The sequence below is a fragment of the Rhinolophus sinicus genome, chromosome 4 (genome assembly GCF_057876585.1).
Source record: "Rhinolophus sinicus isolate RSI-liver-muscle chromosome 4, RSI-T2T, whole genome shotgun sequence".
NCBI lineage: Eukaryota > Metazoa > Chordata > Mammalia > Chiroptera > Rhinolophidae > Rhinolophus > Rhinolophus sinicus.
Window position 1 is genome coordinate 68,300,208 of NC_142504.1, and position 19,768 is coordinate 68,319,975.

The 19,768-nt window shown below is 38.8% G+C and overlaps 1 protein-coding gene across 17 annotated transcripts in view; it reads right to left on the reverse strand.

Moving 5' to 3' along the window:
- PTPRM (protein tyrosine phosphatase receptor type M) overlaps window positions 1-19,768 on the reverse strand; it is an 808,815-nt gene that overhangs the window by 80,101 nt on the left and 708,946 nt on the right. For all 17 annotated transcript variants that reach the window (XM_019755757.3, XM_019755755.3, XM_074340349.2 and 14 more), the window contains one exon: window positions 16,497-16,533. In XM_019755757.3, the coding sequence (XP_019611316.1) occupies window positions 16,497-16,533 (37 nt within the window). The remainder of the gene's footprint in view (window positions 1-16,496; window positions 16,534-19,768) is intronic.

Here is a 19,768-nt window from a genome sequence, read left to right on the forward strand (position 1 = left end):
GTATTATATCAACCCAAACTACTAATGTAGAAAGAAAATGTCTTCATCACTTTTTATTAAATGAGAAGAAAACATAGTTAAAAATCACCAGTTTGGGACACTATATTTAATATTAGAAAACATATTTTAGTCATATGCAACCTAGATTACTGAATAAAATAAAAACTACACTGCCACTGTTATCTGAATTATTCATTTCTATCCCAGATGTTTTTGTGCTTACTCCTCGTTACCTTTGTTTCACGTTTTTTTGTCCAGGATAATTCCACACTAATTAATCTTCTCAAAGCACTGTTTTCATCACAATGTAGCTTAGAAACATCTTTTTTCTCTTCCTACCTCTTTGCCTTTCATTAAATAACACCCCTTATTAAAAGCCTTCTAATAATTGTCTTCACTTTACCTCTCAGTCCATTGTTCTTAGCCCTTCTGACTCAGAGGTTTTTATCTGAGGTGTATAGGTTTTTTAAGAAAGATTTTTATTAAAATATAGCTAACATACAATATTATATTAATTTCAGGTGTACACCATAGTTATTCAACATTTATATATCTAAAAAAGTGATCACTATGATAAGCCCAGCAACCATCTGACACTGTACAACGCTATCACAATATTATTGACTATATTCCCTATGCTGTACATTACATCCCCATGACTTATTTGTTCTATACCTGGAAATTTGAACCTCTTATCCCCCTTCACCTTTCCCCTTTTAGTTTTCAGTTACTGTTGATATTCAATATTATTTTATATCAATTTCAGGTGTACAGCACAGTGGTTAGACATTTATATAATTTAGGAAGTGATCCTCCTGACTAGTCTAGTATCCACCTAGCACTATACATAGTTATTACCATATTATTGATTATATTTTCTAAGCTTTACTTTACATCCCCGTGACTATTTTGTAACTACCAATTTGCACTTCTTAATCCCTTCCCCTTTTTCACACTGTCCCCCAAACCCCATCTCATCTATCACCCCAATAAATCTAGTACCCATCTGACATCATCCATAGTTATTATGATATTATTGACTTTGATTCTAAATGATAGCTTTCCTGCATAGAGTAATCTTGGTTGCAGGTCCTTGCTTTTCATCACATTGAATATTTTATGCCAGTCCCTTCTGGCCTGCAACTTTTCTGTTGTGAAATCAGGGGACAGTCTTATGGGAGCTCCCTTGTAGGTAACTAACTGCTTTTCTCTCACTGCTTTTAAAATTCTTTCTTTGTCTTTAACCTTTGGCATCTTAATTATGATGTTTCTTGGTGTGGCCTTCTTTGCATTCATCTTCTTTGGGACTCTCTGTGCTTTCTGGGCTTGTATATCTACTTCCTTCATCAGGTACGGGAAGTTTTCCATCATTATTTCTTCAAATAAGTTTTCAATTCTTTGCTCTTTCTCTTCTCCTTCTGGTACTCCTATGACACAAATGTTGGTATGCTTGATGTTGTCCCAGAGGTTTCTTAAACTAGCCTCCCCCCCTTTTTTTTTTGATTCTTTTTCTTTTTGCTGTTCTCATTGCATGTTTTTGATACCTTATCTTCCAAATCTCTGATTCAATCCTCTGCTTCATCTAAGCTACTGTTGATTCCCTCTAATGTATTCTTCATTTCAGTTATTGTATCCTTCGTTTGTGACTGGTTCTTTTTTATGTTTTCTATTTCTATTTTTATGTTTCCTGTCTCTTTGTTGAAGTGCTCCCTGAGATCATTGAACATCCTTATAACCAGTGTTTGGAACTCTGCATCTGGTAGACTGCTTGTCTCTGTTTTGTTTAGTTATTTTTCTGGAGCTTTGTTTCATTCTATTCTTTGGAACATGTTTCTTTGTATCCCTATTTTGGCTGCTGCTCTGTGGTTGTTTCTATGTATTAGGTAGGGTTGCTATGTCTCCCAGTCTTAGTAGAGTGGCCTTATGTAGTCAGTGTCCTATGGGGCCCAGTGGCACCATCTCCCTGGTCACCAGAGCTGGGAGCTCCAGGTGTGTCCCTTTTAATTGATTGGGTGTACCCTCCTGCTGTAGTTGAGCCTTGGTTGCATCTCCATGGGAGGGACTGACCCTCAGGCTAATGGATTGTGAGGACTGGCTGTGACTACAGTAGAGGAGCTGTTGTACAGGGAGTGACCATACAGAACAGGATTTGCTTTAACAGGACTGTGGTGGCTGCCCAGTCTGCCCTTTGGGTGTGTCATCCTTGGGGTGGCTGAGTGGTGCTTCAGCGTGGGCCACCAGGTGTTTAAGCATCCTCCTGGGAGGGGACCCACTGAGGCCAAATTCAGTTGCAGACTGTGCCCTGCCTGAGGCCACCTGGCATGAGCCACAAAGCAATCACAGATGGCCACCACCCACACTGAGCTTGGGAGGTGCCTTGAGAGGCCAAGCTGCTAACCGAGGCTGGTTGGGACTAGTGCTGGGCTTAGGGCTGCTCAGCCAGAGGTTTTGGGACATACTGAAGCCAGATGCTGCTTGTTTGGGTTTTGTGATCCTTTGAGAGAATTTAGGAAAGTCCACAGCATGAGCCAAGACAGGCCACTTGTATGGAAAAGCCATAGAAACAGTTTGGGTGTGTCTGCAATTTGGGTAGGGCAGGGTCTCAGGGAATCACCAAGGTGTTGTGAACAGTGTTATCCAGGTTGATGGAGACTTAGATATGGCAGCCGTGTGCATCTGCATGTCAGAAGCGGGGACTGCTTAACAAAGAAACCATGGCTTCCACCAGCTAGTCTGTCAGGAATAAAGCTGCCCTTCCAGCCCTTGCCCTGAAGCCAGACAACTGAGTTCCTCCCTGTATGTCCCCTGTAGCCTTTTGAGCTGCTGCCCCGGTGCTGGAGCTCAGAGTGAGCTAACAAGTAAGTAAGTCCATGTGTGGAAACTTTAAGAGGAATGCCTGAGCTCCAGCTGCCCTTTGTCTCACTCAGCTACACTCTCCACTGTTTTTCACAGCCAGCAGTTATGGGTACTTCTCTCCCCCATACTGAAACCCTGGGCTAGGGAGACTGGTGTGGAGCTGGGACCCCTCATTTCTCTGGGGCTTAATTCCACAGCTGAGATATCCCTCCCAATTTTTAGTCATCACTGGGGGTGTGGGACCAGCTCATTCAGTGTCTCTGACCCTCCTTCCAGTCTTGAGGTTGCTTCTTCTGTATGTCCTTAGTTGTACGGCTTCAGTTCAGCTAGACTTCAGGAGATTGTAAATGATGGTTGTTCTGTAGTTTAGTTGTAATTTTGATGTGGTCATGAAGGGAGATAAGCATAGAGTTTATCTACTGAACCATTTTGACCAAAAAATGGTGGTGGTAGGGGGTGTATATATTTTTCAGGCTGCATTTTATTAAGTCTGTGAATGCCTGAATGTCTACGTAAAACTTTGTGTAAATGTGACTTTTTCCTAAGAGAAGATCCATTTCAACAAGTGACCAAGAAGACTCAAGATGCCACAGAAGTGAAAACCCTTCTCACCTCAGTCAAGTCTCCCTCACACCTTCTGCAGGAGACCATGTTCCTCCCTAACTACAGGAGGCCTCCCATTGGCCTGTCTACTAACAACAGAACCCTTCCCTTCAAGGCTTGTTGAAGACCTGCCTCCCACACAAATCCCACTGATACCCTCTATCTCTTCTCTGGTTCCTAGAAATTCCAGCCAGTGTTGGCACACCACCACATGCTTATGATTTGCCCTCCATATTTCATGATGCACATCTGCTACCCTTGAAGGAATTACAGGCAAGTTCCTTCGGGAGGTTTCTCCAATATTTCTGTGCACCTCCAGCCCACAGACAAGCTTAGAAGTGATGAAAAGGGACTTGGCGTTCGGCAGTCCATGAACATCACTTACAGTGTTTCCTTCCACAACTATCTCGCACTATCTTTACTGAGTTCTCTAAAGCAGGACTCTTGAAGTCAGCTTTAGAAATGACACTAAACCATAATAATAAGAACACATCTCCAGGGCCCCCTTGTTTGCATACCATGTGGCTGGCAGGTGTTCTCCCAAATCATTCTGGAAGACTGGTTCTAAATGAGTACCTCCAGCTCAGGGCCCATAGTCCACATGGGATATATTCTCATTGTGAAATATGATCAGTTCTGGGCAATTCTACCCAACTTCATACTCATCTGCCACTCGCCATGAATCCCACTTTTGAAATCCCAACTTTGCCCTGGTTCTGAGAGTGGACATACAGTAACAAACATGAATTCTTCTCCTTTGATCCCTGGTGTGCCAAATCATAAATCCTGAATGTTATAATTGTATTAATGGCTGGTAAGGCAGATGTGATGAAGTGAATACTAGATCATCAATGTATTAGCCATCAGTCAGAAAACAATCAAACAGGGGATGTAGGAAGAACACACTAAAAATGCCACAGATCTGGCTTGAATGTGGTCCCTTCAACTTGCAGAAACATTATCATTGTTATCAAAGGTCAAAGTCAGTTACTGGTAGAAAAATCAATAAACTCAAGGGAAAGGGAGAGACCGAATAAAAAAATTCGTAACATGCCCTCTGTATTTAAGAAACTTGGTGAAAATCTATGTATTTCAAACTCTTGGGAATAAAACTCGTTGTCGGTAAATTGGACCATCCATACAGTCTCATGGGTTTCTGCTGTAAACAGATTTTAAAGAATTGTATCAGTGCAATGTAGATGGAAAAAAAGAGCAAGGAGAGATTTTAAAACTGCATTTCTCTGTTAGTCTTTATCACCCATTTTGTTGGACTCAGAATCAGGTGTTTGTGTTTTGGATTCTAATGAAGGTGATCCATGAGCATGTTCTACCTGTCCATATCAATTAATGCAATTAATCAGAAGTCTTCACTACCGGCAATCTGAGGCCATCAGTGACATTATATTTCTGGATAGTATAGGTCTGCCTTGTTTTACTGCACATCCGAGATATTGTGTTTTTTGTTTGTTTTTTAACTAAAGTTTACTGGGTGATAACTGTTAGTAAAGTTACATAGATTTCAGGTGTACAATTCTGTAATACATCATCTATATCTCACATTATGTGTTCACCACCCAGAGTTAGTTCTCCTTTCATCACCATATGTTTCATCTGGTTTGCCCTCAACTACCACCCCTCTTCCCATTTTCCCTCTGGTAACAACTAAACTATTGTCTATGTCTATGACTTTTTGTTTCTTCATTTGTTTGTGTTGTTCTTTCATTGCTTTCAGTTTTATATAACACATACCAGTGAAATCATATGATTATCTACTTTTTCTGTCTGATTTATTTCACTTAGCATTATAATCTCAATACATCCATGTTGTTGCAAATGGTATTATTTCATCTTTTCTTACGGCCAAATAGTATTCTATCGCGTATATATACCACAACTTCTTTATCCACTCATCTATTGAAGGACACTTTAGTTGTTTCCATGTCTTGGCCACTGTGAATAAAGCTGGAATGAACATTGGAGCACATATGTCTTTATGGATAAATATTTTCAGATTTCTTGGGTAGATACCCAGGAGAGGGATTGCTGGGTCATATGGTAATTCTATTCTTAATTTTTTGAGGAACCTCCACACTGCCTTCCATAGCGGCTGCATTAATCTGCATTCCCACCAACAGTGTATGAGGGTTCCTTTTTCTCCATAGCCTCTCCAACCCTTGTTACTATTTGTCTTGTTGATGATAGCCATTCTAATTGGGGTGAGGTGATAGCTCATTGTGGTTTTTATTTGTATTTCACTGATGATTAGCGATGTTGAGCATTTTTTCATGTCTATCGGCCGTTTGTACGTCCTTTTTGGAGAAAGTCTTTTCAAGTCTTCTGCCCATTTTTAAATTAGAATGTTTAATTTTCTTGTTATTGAGTTGTATGAGTTCCTTATATATTTTGGATATTAGCCCCTTATTGGAGGCATTGTTTGCAAAAGTCTTCTCCCATTTGGTTGGTTGCCTCTTTATTTTGTTGATGGTTTCTTTTGCTGTGCAGAAGCTTTTTAGTTTGATATAGTCCCATTCGTTTATTTTAGCTTTTACTTCCCTTGCCTTTGGAGTCAAATTCATAAAATGCTCTTTGAACCCAAGGTCCATAAGTTTAATATCTATGTTTTCTTCTATGCAGTTTATTGTTTCAGGTCTTATGTTTAGGTCTTTGATCCATTTTGAATTAATTTTGGTACATGGTGACAGACAGCAGTCCAGTTTCATTGTTTTGCACATGGCTTTCCAATTCTGCCAGCACCATTTATTGAAGAGGCTGTTTTTTCTCCATTGTATGTTTTTGGCTTCTTTGTCAATATCTTTCCATATTTATGTGGGTTTATTTTTGGGTCCTCAGTTCTATTCCATTGGTCTGTGTGTCTGTTTTTCTGCCAATACCACACTGTTTTGATTATTGTTGCCCTATAGTACAAGCTGAAGTCAGGGAGTGTGAAGACTCCAACATTGTTCTTTTTTTCTTAAGATTGCTTTGGCTATTCAGGGTCTTTTGTGGTTCCATACAAATCTGATGATTTTTTGTTCTATTTCTTTAAAAAATGCCATTGGGATTTTGATGGGGATTGCATTAAATCTGTATACTGCTTTGGGTAATATGGCCATTTTAACTACGTTGATTTTTCCAATCCATGAGCACGGAATGTCTTTCCATTTCTTTGTGTCTTCTTCAATTTCTTTTAAAAATGTCTTATAGTTTTCAGTATATAGGTCTTTCACATCCTGGGTTAAGTTTATTCCCAGGTATTTTATTCTTTTTGTTGCAATGCAAAATGAATTGTTTTTTAATTTTATTTTTCTGAGATTTTATTGTTAACATATAGGAATGCAATGGGCTTTTGACATTGATTTTGCAGCTGACAACTTTACTGTATTCGTTTATTGTTTCTAATACCTTTTTGGTGGAGTCTTTAGGGTTTTCTATGTATAGCATCATGTCATCTGCAAAGAGTGACAATTTAACTTCCTCATTCCCAATTTGGATGCCTTTTATTTCTTTCTCTTGCCTGATTGCTCTGGCGAGGGCTTCCAACACGATGTTAAAAAGCAGAGGTGATAGGGGACATCCCTGTCGTGTTCCTGAACATAGAGCAAAGGGCTTCAGTTTTCACCATTAATTATGATATTAGCTGAGGGTTTGTCATATATGGCCATTATTATGTTAATTTTCCTTCTATACACATTCTATTGTTTTCATCATAAATGGATGCTCTATCTTGTCAAACGCTTTCTCTGTATCTATTGATATAATCATATGATTTTTGTCTTTTATTTTGTTTATGTGGTGTATCACATTGATGGATTTGTATATGTTGAACCATCCTTGTGCCCCTGGGATGAACCCCATTTGGTCGTGATGTATTATCTTTTTAATGCATGGTTGCATTCGATTTGCTAGAATTTTGTTTAGGATTTTTGCATCAATATTCATCAGAGATACTGGTCTGTAATTTTTTTTTGTGTGTTATACTTACCAGGTTTTGGTATCAGTAACTTTGGTCTCATTAAATGAGTTAGAAAGTATTGTCTGTTCTTCAATTTTTTTGGAAGAGTTTCTGCAGGACAGGTATTAGATCCTCTTTGAAGGTTTGGTAGAATTCACTAGTGAAGCCATCTGGTCCTAGACTTTACCTTTTGGGAAGATTTCAGATGACTGATTCAATTCCGTTACTGGTGATCAGTCTATTTAGATTTTGTAATTCTTCGTGATTCAGCCTAGGAAGGCTATATGTTTCTAAGAACTTGTCCATTTCTTCTAGGTTATTGAATTTGGTGGCATAGAGCCCTTCATAGTATTCTTGGATGATCCTTTGTATTTCTGTGTCATCTGTGATAACTTCCCATCTTTCATTTCTGATTTTGTTTGTGTCTTTTCTTTTTATCTTAGTGAGTCTAGACAAGGGTTTGTCAATTTTGTTAATCTTTTCAAAGAACCAGCTCTTTGTCCCATTAATTTTTTCTATTATCTTTTTGTTCCCTATTTCATTTAGTTCTGATATGACTTTTATTATTTCCTTCTTTCTGCTGTCTTTGGGTTTCATTTGTTCTTCTTTTGCTAGTTCTTTAAGAGGTAATGTAAGGTTATTTAACTGGGGTTTTTCTTGTTTCTTGGGATAGGCTTGCAAAGATATAAATTTCTCTCTTAAAACTGCTTTCACTGCATCCCAAACATTTTGGTAGGATGTATTTTCATTCTCATTTGTTTCTATGTATCTTTCTTTTCTTTTTTTTTTTTAAATTTTATTTTATTAAATTTATTGGGGTGACAATTGTTAGTAAAATTACATAGATTTCAGGTGTACAATTCTGTATTACATCATCTATAAATCCCATTGTGTGTTCATCACCCAGAGTCAGTTCTCCTTCCATCACCATATATTTGATCCCCCTTACCCTCATCTCCCACCCCCCACCCCCCACCCCCCTTACCCTCTGGCAACCACCAAACCATTGTCTGTGTCTATGAGTTTCTGTTTCTCATTTGTTTGTCTTGTTCTTTTGTTGCTTTTGGTTTATATACCACATATCAGTGAAATCACATGGTTCTCTGCTTTTTCTGTCTGACTTATTTCGCTCTGCATTACACTCTCAAGATCCATCCATGTTGTCACAGATGTTCCTATATCATCTTTTCTTACCACCAAATAGTATTCCATAGTGTATATATACCACAACTTCTTCATCCATTCATCTATGTATCTTTCGATCTGTTATTTCTTCTTTGACCTAGTCATTCTTTAAAAGTATGTTGTTTAATCTCCATATAGTTGTGGTATTTTCTGCATTCTCTTTGCAGTTGATGTCTAATTTCAAAGCCTTGTGGTCAGAGAATATGCTTGGGATGATTTCAGTCTTCTTAAATTTGTTGAGGCTAGTTTTATGTCCCAGTATATGGTCTCTACTTGAGAATGTTCCATGTACACTAGAAAAGAATGTATAATCTGATGTTCTAGGATGAAGTGCTCTATAAATGTCAATTATATCCATTTCATCTAATGTGTCATTTAGGGCTGATATTTCCTTATTTATTTATTTTTTGGACGATCTATCCATAGCTGTCAATGATGTATTCAAGTTCCCTACTATAATTGTGTTTTGGTCAATTTCCCCTTTAGCTCTGTTAGTAGTTGCTTGGTATATTTTGGTGCTCCCTGATTGGGGACATAAATAATGAGGACTCTTATGTCTTCTTGTTGTATAGTCCCCTTTATCATTACGAAATGTCCATCTTTGTCTCGTTACCCTTTTTGTCCTAAAGTCTATTTCATCTGATATCAATATAACTACACCTGCTTTTCCCTGGATACCATTTGCTTGGAGTGTCAATTTCCACCCTTTCACTTTGAGTCTGTATTTGTCCTTGTAGCTGAGATGTGTCTCTTGGAGGCAGCATATGGTGGGGTTTAGTTTTTTTGATCAAATCTGTTACTCTGTGCCTTTGTATTGGTGAGTTCAGTCCATTTACATTTAGGGTGATTATTGATATATGAGGATTTCATATCATTATATCTTTGGTTTTCTGGTAAGACTGTGTCTCCATTGTTTATCTGGCTTTTTGTTGCTGTCTATCATTTCAGTGTAGTGGTATTCTATGACTTTTCCCTCTGTTTCTTCTTTTATTATGTTATATATTTCAGTTCTGGATTTTTTTTTTTTTTTTGAGTGGTTATCATTAAGTTTATGTAAAAGAACGTTTCATATTTAGAGTATTTCATTTTCTTCAGCATGCTTACTTTCTCCATTCCCGTATTCCAGTTCAGGTCTTTACTCTCCCTCTTTTTATGTTTCTGTTGTCACAAATTATCCCTATTTATGCTGGTCAAATAGCCTCCTTCAATATTTCTTGTAGTGCAGGTCATGTGTTAGAAATTTGCCTCAGCTTCTGTATGTCTGGAAAGGTCTTTATTCCTCCTCCATATCTAAAGGATACCTTTGCTTGATGTATTATGCTTGGCTCATAAGTTCTCTCTTTTAATAGTTTGAATATTTGAGTCCACTCCCTCCTGGCTCGTAGAGTTTCTGCTGAAATATCTGATGATGATCTAATGGGCTTCACTTTTTTGGTCACCATCTTCTTTTCCCTGGCTGACTTGAGGATTCTTTCTTTGCTGTTAATTTTTGAGAGCTTCAATACAATATACCTTGGAGAAGTCCTGTTGGGGATTTAGGTAATTAGGTGTTCTATTTGCTTCTTGGATTTGAGGATCCAGCTCTTTCCACAAGTTTGGGAAGTTGTCATCGACTACTTGTTTGAATATACTCTCTGTTTCCTTCTCCCTTTCTTTTCCTTCAGGTATGCCCATTATTCTTATGTTGCTCTTTCTGATAAAGTCATGAAGTTCTTGTAGAGTTCTTTCATTTCTTTTAAGTCTCAAGTCTCTCTCTTCTTCCATCTATGTCATTTCCAGATTTCAATCTTTGATGTCACTCATTCTTTCCTCCATGTGGTCAACTCTACTACCTTAGCTGGCTATTTCATTCTTGGCTCTTTTTAATGAGTTTTTAATCTCCAGAAATTCTATTTGGTTCTGTTTTAATATTTCAATCTCTTTGTTAAAATATTCATTTTGTTCTGTGTGTTTCTGAGTCCATTATACTGCCTGTCTTTGTTGCATCTTATTGAGTTTTTTTAAGAACTGGAATCTTAAGTCACATATTTCCATGTCATAAAGTTCATTTTTTGGATACTTTTCATTTTTCTTTCTGAGCTGTCTTGTTACCTTGGTTACCCATGGCAATGAATGAATTATTATCTCTCTTCATAGGTATCTACAGGAGTGGATTCTGTGACAGGTTGATAGAAAAATGTCTTTCTTTTGTTTTCCTGTAGGTGTTGGTAGAATGTTGTATATTTCTCCGACCACAGACTTTTATTTTCTCTCATGCTGTAGTGTTATATTTTCTCTGCACTGTTCCGGCTTCTCACACAATGGGGGGATTCCCTGGAAGGTGGGCTTCTCCTCTGTGAACAGGTCACCTGGGTCACAGGGCACTGCCTCCGTGGGGGGATGTGGAGAACTTCTGAAGTTCCAAAGCTCTTCCTGCACCAGATTCAGAGACTGTGTGTTTCAGCAGCTGTTTACTCCTGCAGGGATTCACCCAGACAGGTGGGGACGGGGCGGGGGTGGGTTGTGAGAGATGGCCAGAGCAATGGTGGCGACCACCACCACAGCCAGTCCTGCACCCAAGGCTCCGTCCTCTTCGGCAGAACTAATTGGGCTGTGAGTCTGTGGTTGCAGGCCACAGTTCTCAGAATTGCAAATATTCTATTCTTTTGATCTGACACTGCAACCGTTCGGCTTCTAGCACTGGGAGGGTTGGAGTGGTGTGAGCTCTGGGGAGGCTGGGAGGGGGCAGCTAGGCTCCATGCCTACGGTAAGCCTTCCATTCTCTGCTTGGCAGTGAGGGCTTACTTACACCACCATTTTCACCCTTCTTCCCTCAGTCTTTGCTCCAAGGTCTCTGTCGTGAGCATTAGATTCAACTGTGTTATATAATCTGATCCTTCAGGCGGGACAGTGAGTCATAAATGGAGCACTAGCAGTCCAAGTTCTTCCCTCTCCTACCACTGCAGTAGCTCTGGAATGCAGGGAGCTTGGAGCTCTGAGCTCCAGTCTGTTCCTGCGCCCATGTGGCCCACATCTCTGCATTTCCCATTTCCCTCCTCCCGAGCTCACCCAATTTGCCCACCTCTTAGTCTTCCTGTCTGTTGCTCAGGGAGTCCTTTGTGGAATTATAGTTGTTCAATTCATTGTAAATTCCAGGGGATATTTCAAGAGGCTTCACCTCATGCCGCCATTTTTTTTTTTTTAATTAAATTTATTGGGGTGACAATTGTTAGTAAAATTACATAGATTTCAGGTGTACAATTCTGTATTACATCATCTATAAATCCCATTGTGTGTTCACCACCCAGAGTCAGTTCTCCTTCCATCACCATATATTCGATCTCCCTTACCCTCATCTCCCACCCCCCACCCCCCACCCCCCTTACCCTCTGGCAACCACTAAACTATTATCTGTGTCTATAAGTTTCTGTTTCTCATTTGTTTGTCTTGTTCTTTTGTTGTTTTTGGTTTATATACCACATTTTTATGACATAATTGATACTGTGTTTGTTTTTTTTTATAAATTGAAGGTTTGTGGCAACCCCGTGTTGAGCAAATCCATTGGTGCCATTTTTCTAATAGCATTTGCTCACTTTGTGTCTCTGTGTCAGATTTTGGTAATTCTCACAATATTCCAAATAATTTCATTATTATTATACTTGTTATGGTGATCTGTGATCTTGATGTTACTACTACAATTGTTTTGGGGGGCCATTATTATTATTATAGTATTATTATCATTATTAGACATTACTATTATTATAAGTAGAACCTGAAAATGTGATTGTATTGCTGCAATCTCATGATAAAACTTTTAATGAATGAGGTGTTCCTTCTATGGACGAGCAAAGAAAGTGGTTTCTTGAGATAATATCTATTCCTGATGAAAATGCTGTGAAGATTGTTGAAATGACAACAAAGTATTTAGAATATGACATAAACTTAGTTGATAAAGCAGCAGCAGGGTTTGAGAGGAGAGACTCTACTTTTTAAAGTTCTACTGTGGGTAAAATACTACCAAACAACATCACGTGCTACAGAAAAATCGTTTGTGAAAGGAAGAGTCAATCAATGGGGCAAACTTGACTGTTGTCTTATTTTAAGAAATTGCCACAGTCACCCCAACCTTCAGCAACCACCATTGTGATCTGACAGCAGCCATCAACATCAAGGCAAGACTCACCACCAGCAAAAAGATTATGACTTGCTAAAGGCTCAGGTAATAGTTAGCATTTTTTAGCAATAAAATATTTTTTAAGGTTTGTACATTGTTCTTTTAGACATAATACTATTGTTTGTTTATAGTGTAAACATAACTTTTAAATGTACTGGGAAGCCAAAAAACTCATGTGACTCAGTTTATTGCAATATTCACTTTATTGCAGTGGTCTGGAATCAAACCCGCACTATTTCCGAGGTTTGCCCATACTAGAAAAGATATTTAGCTTTTTAATATGAATATCATGGTCTGAATGTATTACTCTTTTTTTAAAAAACGTATTACTCTTAACATGACGTGTGCTGCCACCTTGACTGAATGTTAGATAAAAACTATTTGCTCATTTCTTCCCACTCCCTCTGTACCAACAACAGCGATATAAGTACAGCCAGTTTTCAAAGTCAAATCTGGAGCCCACCCTGCACTGGAAAAGGCCCCATGCTCTGGCAAACAGGGCATCAGGCAGCATCCTTCTCCATGTAGTGCACATAGGTGGTCTACTACAAACTGATTACATCTGCCATTTCTTAGCTGCCAAGAAATGTATTTGTTCATTTAACACTTGATAGTTGAATGCTGCTGAAGAGGACTACTGAACAATTAAGTATCATTCCAACCAATACTGTAGGGGCTAGAAAGGGACTTCTCTAATGGCATTTTTTTCTTCAAAGAATAATCTCCCTCAGAGAGAGAGGGGCAGAGAGTATGAACAAAGGGAAGCCAGGTGAGGGGCCATATACAGGACTTAGGGGGGTTTCAATCTCTACCTTTAACTGGGTATTTAGTCACATTAATCTAGAGGTCCTCAATTTTGAAAATCCAAATAAGATTTCACTTTATGTTTATGTTATCTATGAAAACATGGGTTGCTCATCAATAACCCAGTGGTATTTTGTGTATTTTATGATCAAATTATCACATAATTTTATAAAAACTAATTTCAAGCTATCACCAAATTTATTTAACCAGGTCTTTTGAACATTCTGAAAGCCGTTCCTATGGATGTAAAGAATTAACAGAGGGTTTCTCTAAAGGTATCGATTAACCCAGGTCAGAGGCAGCAGGGTACAAAGAAGGTGCCCTTGATTGGACTCAGGGGTCCTGAGGATATGTCCTTGTTCTGTTCCAGGTATAAGAGCTTGCGCCAGGTGCTTGCTTTCTGAAGACCTCAGCAACCTATGAAAGGGCCTGCTTCATGCCAGGTTCAAGCTGGACACTCTGCATGTAATGTTTCTTCTGACTAGCAAAGTGACCTTGGTAGGAGTCATTACTACTTCATTTTAGAGGACAAAACACATTTGGTGGTCAAGCGGGTCGCCTAGGCCCTGGTGTAGAGTCTGTAAATGATGACTCTGTATGGTTCTGGCTGAGGCTGTCAGCATTAGGCTCCATAGCGGCTCCATTTCAGCCACAGATAGAGCTTTTCCACCCCAGAGCTTTGCTGCCTAACACTACCAGTAGGGAACAGCCAAACGCAGCTATTTATTAGGTTGGTGCAAAAGCAATTGTGGTTTTCTTTTTTTTTTTTTTTATGTTGAGCTGAATGAATATCTTATACATTTTGGATATTAACCCCTTATCAGATGTATTATTGACAAATATCTTTTCCCATTCAGTAGGCTGCCTTTTTGTTTTATTGATGGTTTCCTTTGCTTTGAAAAAAACTTTTAAATTTGATGTAATCCCATGTTTATTTTTTCTTTTACTTCCCTTGTCCAATATATCAGTAAAAAATATTACTTAGGGTAATGTCTGCAAATTTACTCCCTATATTTTCTTCTAGGAGTTTTATGGTTTCAAGTCTTACATTTAAGTTTTTGATCCATTTTCAATTTGTTCTCATATATGCGTAAGGAGGTCATCCAGTTTCACTTTCCTGTACGTGTCAGTCCAGTTTTCCCAGCACCATTTATTAAATAGACTGTCTTTACCTCAATGTAAATTCTTGCTTCCACTGTCATACATTAAATGAATATATATGAATATTATATTGGATTTATTTCTGGGCTCTCTATTCTATTCCATTGATCTATGTGTCTATTTTTATGCCAGTACCATACCGAAGGGGAAGGGATTAGACAGTATAAATTGGTATTGATAACTACAATATTGCCATGGGGATATGAAAGACAGTTTGGGGAATATAATCAATAATGTAAAGATTTTGTAGGGTGTCAGATGGGCATATGTCTTATTAGGGAGACCACTTCATGGATGGTGTAGATGCTTGACCACTGCACTGTACACCTGAAGCTGAAGCTGAATAATATTGTATATCAACTATAATTATATATATATAGTCACGGTATATGGAGTACAGCATAGAGAATAGAGTCAATGGAATTGTAATAGCTATATACAATGTCAGAGGGGCAATAGATTGGGGAAAGGGGGTTATCACTTTGTGAAGGACGAAATGTCTAACTATTGCATTGTTTTGTACACCTGAAACTAATAAAAATAAAAACAAGGACAAAAAAGTAATTAAGATTTTTGCAATAATTTTTAACCTTTCAAACTGCAATTACCTTTGCACCAACCTAATAAATCAACATAAAAATTTTAAATTCAGTTCCTCATTCACAGTAGACACTTTTTGACTATCAGTAGCCACATATGACTGGTGGCTACCATATTGGGACAGCACAGATAGAGACGATTTCCACCCCTGCAGGCAGTTCTACTGGACAGTGCTGCTAAGTGTTGGCATTCTGCTCTCTGACTACAGCTGCCTCTTCTGTCTTCTCATGCTCTCACTGAACCTGGACTCAATCCTTTACCTCCTTACCTCTTCCTGCAGTCCATCGGACAACTCTGAACCCCCTGTCACCAAGCCTAGACTTTCTAACCAGGATTTTCTTGGCATGCTTGACTCCCTTGCTCCTTGACTTTCTGTGTACAACCCCTGACCAATTTCTAACCATTGGCAGGTCACATTCTTTTGATTTCCCTGCTCCTGTTTTTGTGATATGATGCATTACTGGATATAATGATAAAATAACAAAATGGAGAGAATACATGTTCTTCAACCTTAACTGGGTCCTCTCTGCTTCTTAGTACTTCTTCATTTCATCTCATATTGACTCATTAACTCATGTCTTGTTCCCCAAAACCTAAGATCTCTCAAGATCCTCATTCTCCACAGATGAATCCTCCCAATTTCACCTTTGCCACAAACCTGTTTTTGGATCCCTGCATCTGAAAACAACCTCTTTCTTTTCCAAGTTTCCCTAACATTTGCTCTGTACCTCTCACACAGTGTTTAGTTGGTATCGACATACTAATAAATAGGGCAGCTCACATCTTTCCCACTAAACTGCAACCGGTGTGAGAAGGAGTTCGTGCTGGGTTCAGCTCGCGTCCCTGGCGGCATCCGGCACAGGTCTTCATACAGAGCTTATTCAGTACACATTTATTTAATGAATATCTACATATCTATTTTTGCAAGTGTCAGATTAATTCGTAAGATAGATTTAATTCAGTAATGAATTGATGAATACAATTCTTCTAATGATCTTCTTCTAATGCAGTTCTAACTAAACCATTACATTACCAGAACTTCTGGTGGGAAAACAGGGTGTATGTGTTGATGACTGGAACTGCAATAAACAGTGCTAGGGAAGTGTGCCAATATCTCTCTGAGGGAGGGTGAAGTAGGTACAAAATGATAGAGAGTGGGCAAACAAGCGGAAATGAACTTACCTTGGGTAGCAATATAATGATTGGGTCGATGATAGCCCTAAAAATAAATGAGAAAGAATATTTGACAAACTTAAAATCGATAAGCAGCACAGAAGTCACATGCTAAGTTTGCCAAAACGAATGCACTTACAATGCCCACAGTTGCTTCACTTGAAAATGAAATTACCAGACTGAGTACTACTGAGTTCCTCTTAATAAGCAAAGGTGCATCAAATATAACAGGTCTGATGATTGCATAGGGGGTGTAAGTGAATTATACACTGGCTATGAAATGATGGATGAGCAATGAACACTAACAACTTATGGATTCTCTGAAACAACATGACCGAGACTCTTATTAGAATGCAAACAGGCTAGGAACGTACAATAGAATTTCCTTTGTTATTGGCAAAGTGCCAAGGCTTTAACACATATTCTGTTATATTGATATAGGCAGGTATATCAATAATAATACCAAACATCATTCTTAAACACTGCTTACACCATGACATGATGCTGTAGCGAGGGCCAGGAATTTAAAGAGGCAGACACTCTGCAAGACCCCTTCCTTTTATCATGACCTTATAAGAAGGGGGAAACATGAAACTTGAGACCACAGAAAGAAGGGAGCAAAGAACGTTGGGGAATTGATATCTGGGAAATATAAAGGCAACTTACAGAAAATTACACACAGGCAACATATTACCATGGACCTTAAAATTTTCCGTATCTGTCCCCTGAAATGACCCAAAACTATGCCCAAAGCCACACAGAAAATAGAAACTTAAAAAGGAAATTCAGATTTTTCAGACAACTTAAATACATATCTGTTAGTTTTTTTTCTTCTCTTAACACCAAGTTGATGATAACGAACAAAAAAAAAACACATTCTTTGATACCACTGACCGCAATAGGTCTCAAATAGAGAATCGTGACACAGATTAAATGGGATTATTTAGATGGTCATTCACTTCTTGCCAGCTGATAAACTTCACAAGGTAAGACCCTGCTCTGACTTATTCGCTCTATATGTCAGTACTAGAAAGGTGCTAGGAGATAGAAGGAACTCATTTGTTAAATTGAAATAATCCACACAGTCCATGAATGACCTGTGTTGCTAAACGCAACGGTCATTTCTCAGTTCTCATCTACTTGACCTATCACCAGAATGAACACAATTAGTCCCCTTGAAACGCTTTCTTCTTTGGTTTCCAGGATATGACACTCTCCTGGTTGTCTTCCTCCCTCCCTGGCTACCTCCTCATTCATTTGCTCATTCCTCCCCTTCACCTTGATGTTAATGTTGGAATGTCCACTGTCCACACTCACTTCCATGTTGATCTCATCCAGTTTCATGGTCTTTAATACCATCTGCACACAAGTAAGTCCTGCATTCTTACTTCTAGTCGGGGCCTTTGCCCTGAAATCTTGATGTGATATCAAGCCTACTTAACATCTCCACTTGGATGTCTAATACATATTTAAAGCTTAACACATCTAAAACTGAACTCATTTCCTCCTTACCTCCCTCACACTTGAATCTGCTCCACCGACAGTCTTCTTCTCAGATAATGGCAACTCCATCTCTTAAAGGCATCCTGACCCCTCTTTTTCTTGTACCCCATAGCCAAGCTGTCAGCAAATCCACTGTCTCTACCTTCAGCATAAATCCAGGATTCTACCGTTTCTCACCTTCTAGTGCGGCCACTCAGCCAAGCCACTATCAACTCCCTGATTCCTTCCACAGCCATCTAACAGGTCTCCTGGCTTCTACTCTTGCCCACCTACAGTTCATTCTCCTCTCTGCTGCCAGATCATGTCACTCCTTTGCTCAAATCCCTGTAATGACTACCCACCTCACAGTAAAAGCCAAATGTCTTTACGACTGTTTCCATTACCTGGCCCCACAACATCTCTCATCTCATCACCTACGACTCTCTCCCACTTCACGTCACTCCACCAACACTCACCTGCTTGTTTTTCTTCAAATTCATCAGGCATCCTCCATAGCAAGGCCTTTTTACAGCTGTTTCTCAGCCTGGAATGCTCTTTCCCTAGAAATCTACATGGCTCAGTCCCTCATCTTCTTTGTTCAAATATTACCTTCTTAGTGGACCTGACTCCAGCCACTTTATTCAAAACTGTAATCTACTTCTGAACCTTGTCTCCTTATTCCCCCTTTATGGCTTTGGTTTTCTCCCCAGCACATACTACTATCTAATATACCACATGGAATTAACTGACTTATTTCACTTATTGTCTCTTTCTCTCGACTGGATCATCAGCTCCATTAGGTAAGAGGTTTGTTTCTGGTATGAATTGTTCACAATTATAACTCCAGTACTTAGATCAGTAACTGAAACATAATAGGTGCTCAATAAAATCTTATTGACTAAGTGAATAAAGGGGTCCTGAAAATTGACTATTTTTTTTCTGTTAAAATAAAAAGTAATTAATTTGGTATTTTCATTACTTGTATGTTCCCTCCTCTGTATCTCTACCCATTCATTCTTTAAAGTTTAGTCCAAATGATCTCTACTACAATGCCTAATCTGATCGCATTTACTTCTTCTGTCAGTGGTTCATCAAATACTTATTAAATGCTGACAACATTTCAGGCATGTGCCAGGTGCAAGGGATACAAAAATCAGTAGTTCACTGTCCCTGTGCTCAAGGACCCAGTAGGAGGTGTAGGAGCTGGGGCCGGAGCATGAACAGGATTCCCTTTGAACCTTCCAAGGGCTGGAGTGTTATAGAGAAGACATTTCTTACTCCAGCTTCTAAATTGTGAAGCCTTGGGGAGAAGATAACAGGTCTGGAACACCTCTGAGTACTCCTGTAAGGTACTCATTCAACATTTGCTGAATTAAGGAATAAGTGCAATGCACTTTAGGAAGAAACTCTGCTTTACTCAGAAAAATCTAACTTGGGTTGAGTATGTTTTTGGTTATTATTGAAATGGTATACTTTGAAGAATGACACACGAATTATTTTTGAAATAATCACCCCCCAGACCTTACCCTCAAATCTATAACCAAACTGTCAACCCTTTCCAAGTAGCACTAAAAATAACATTCTTACAGCTATTTTTGATAACTTAGAGATTATGATGCTAGTAATTTTAGTGGTATCTGAGTAATACTCAACCAAAAAAAAAAAATCACATATATATGGATAAAACCTGTCCACGGAAGTACTGATGGACTAAGAAATAGTATGACAGCCAGAGAGGATGTCTTGGGAACTGCAACATGGCTGAAATCTGTTTAATGTAAACCTGGGCCTGGGCGATA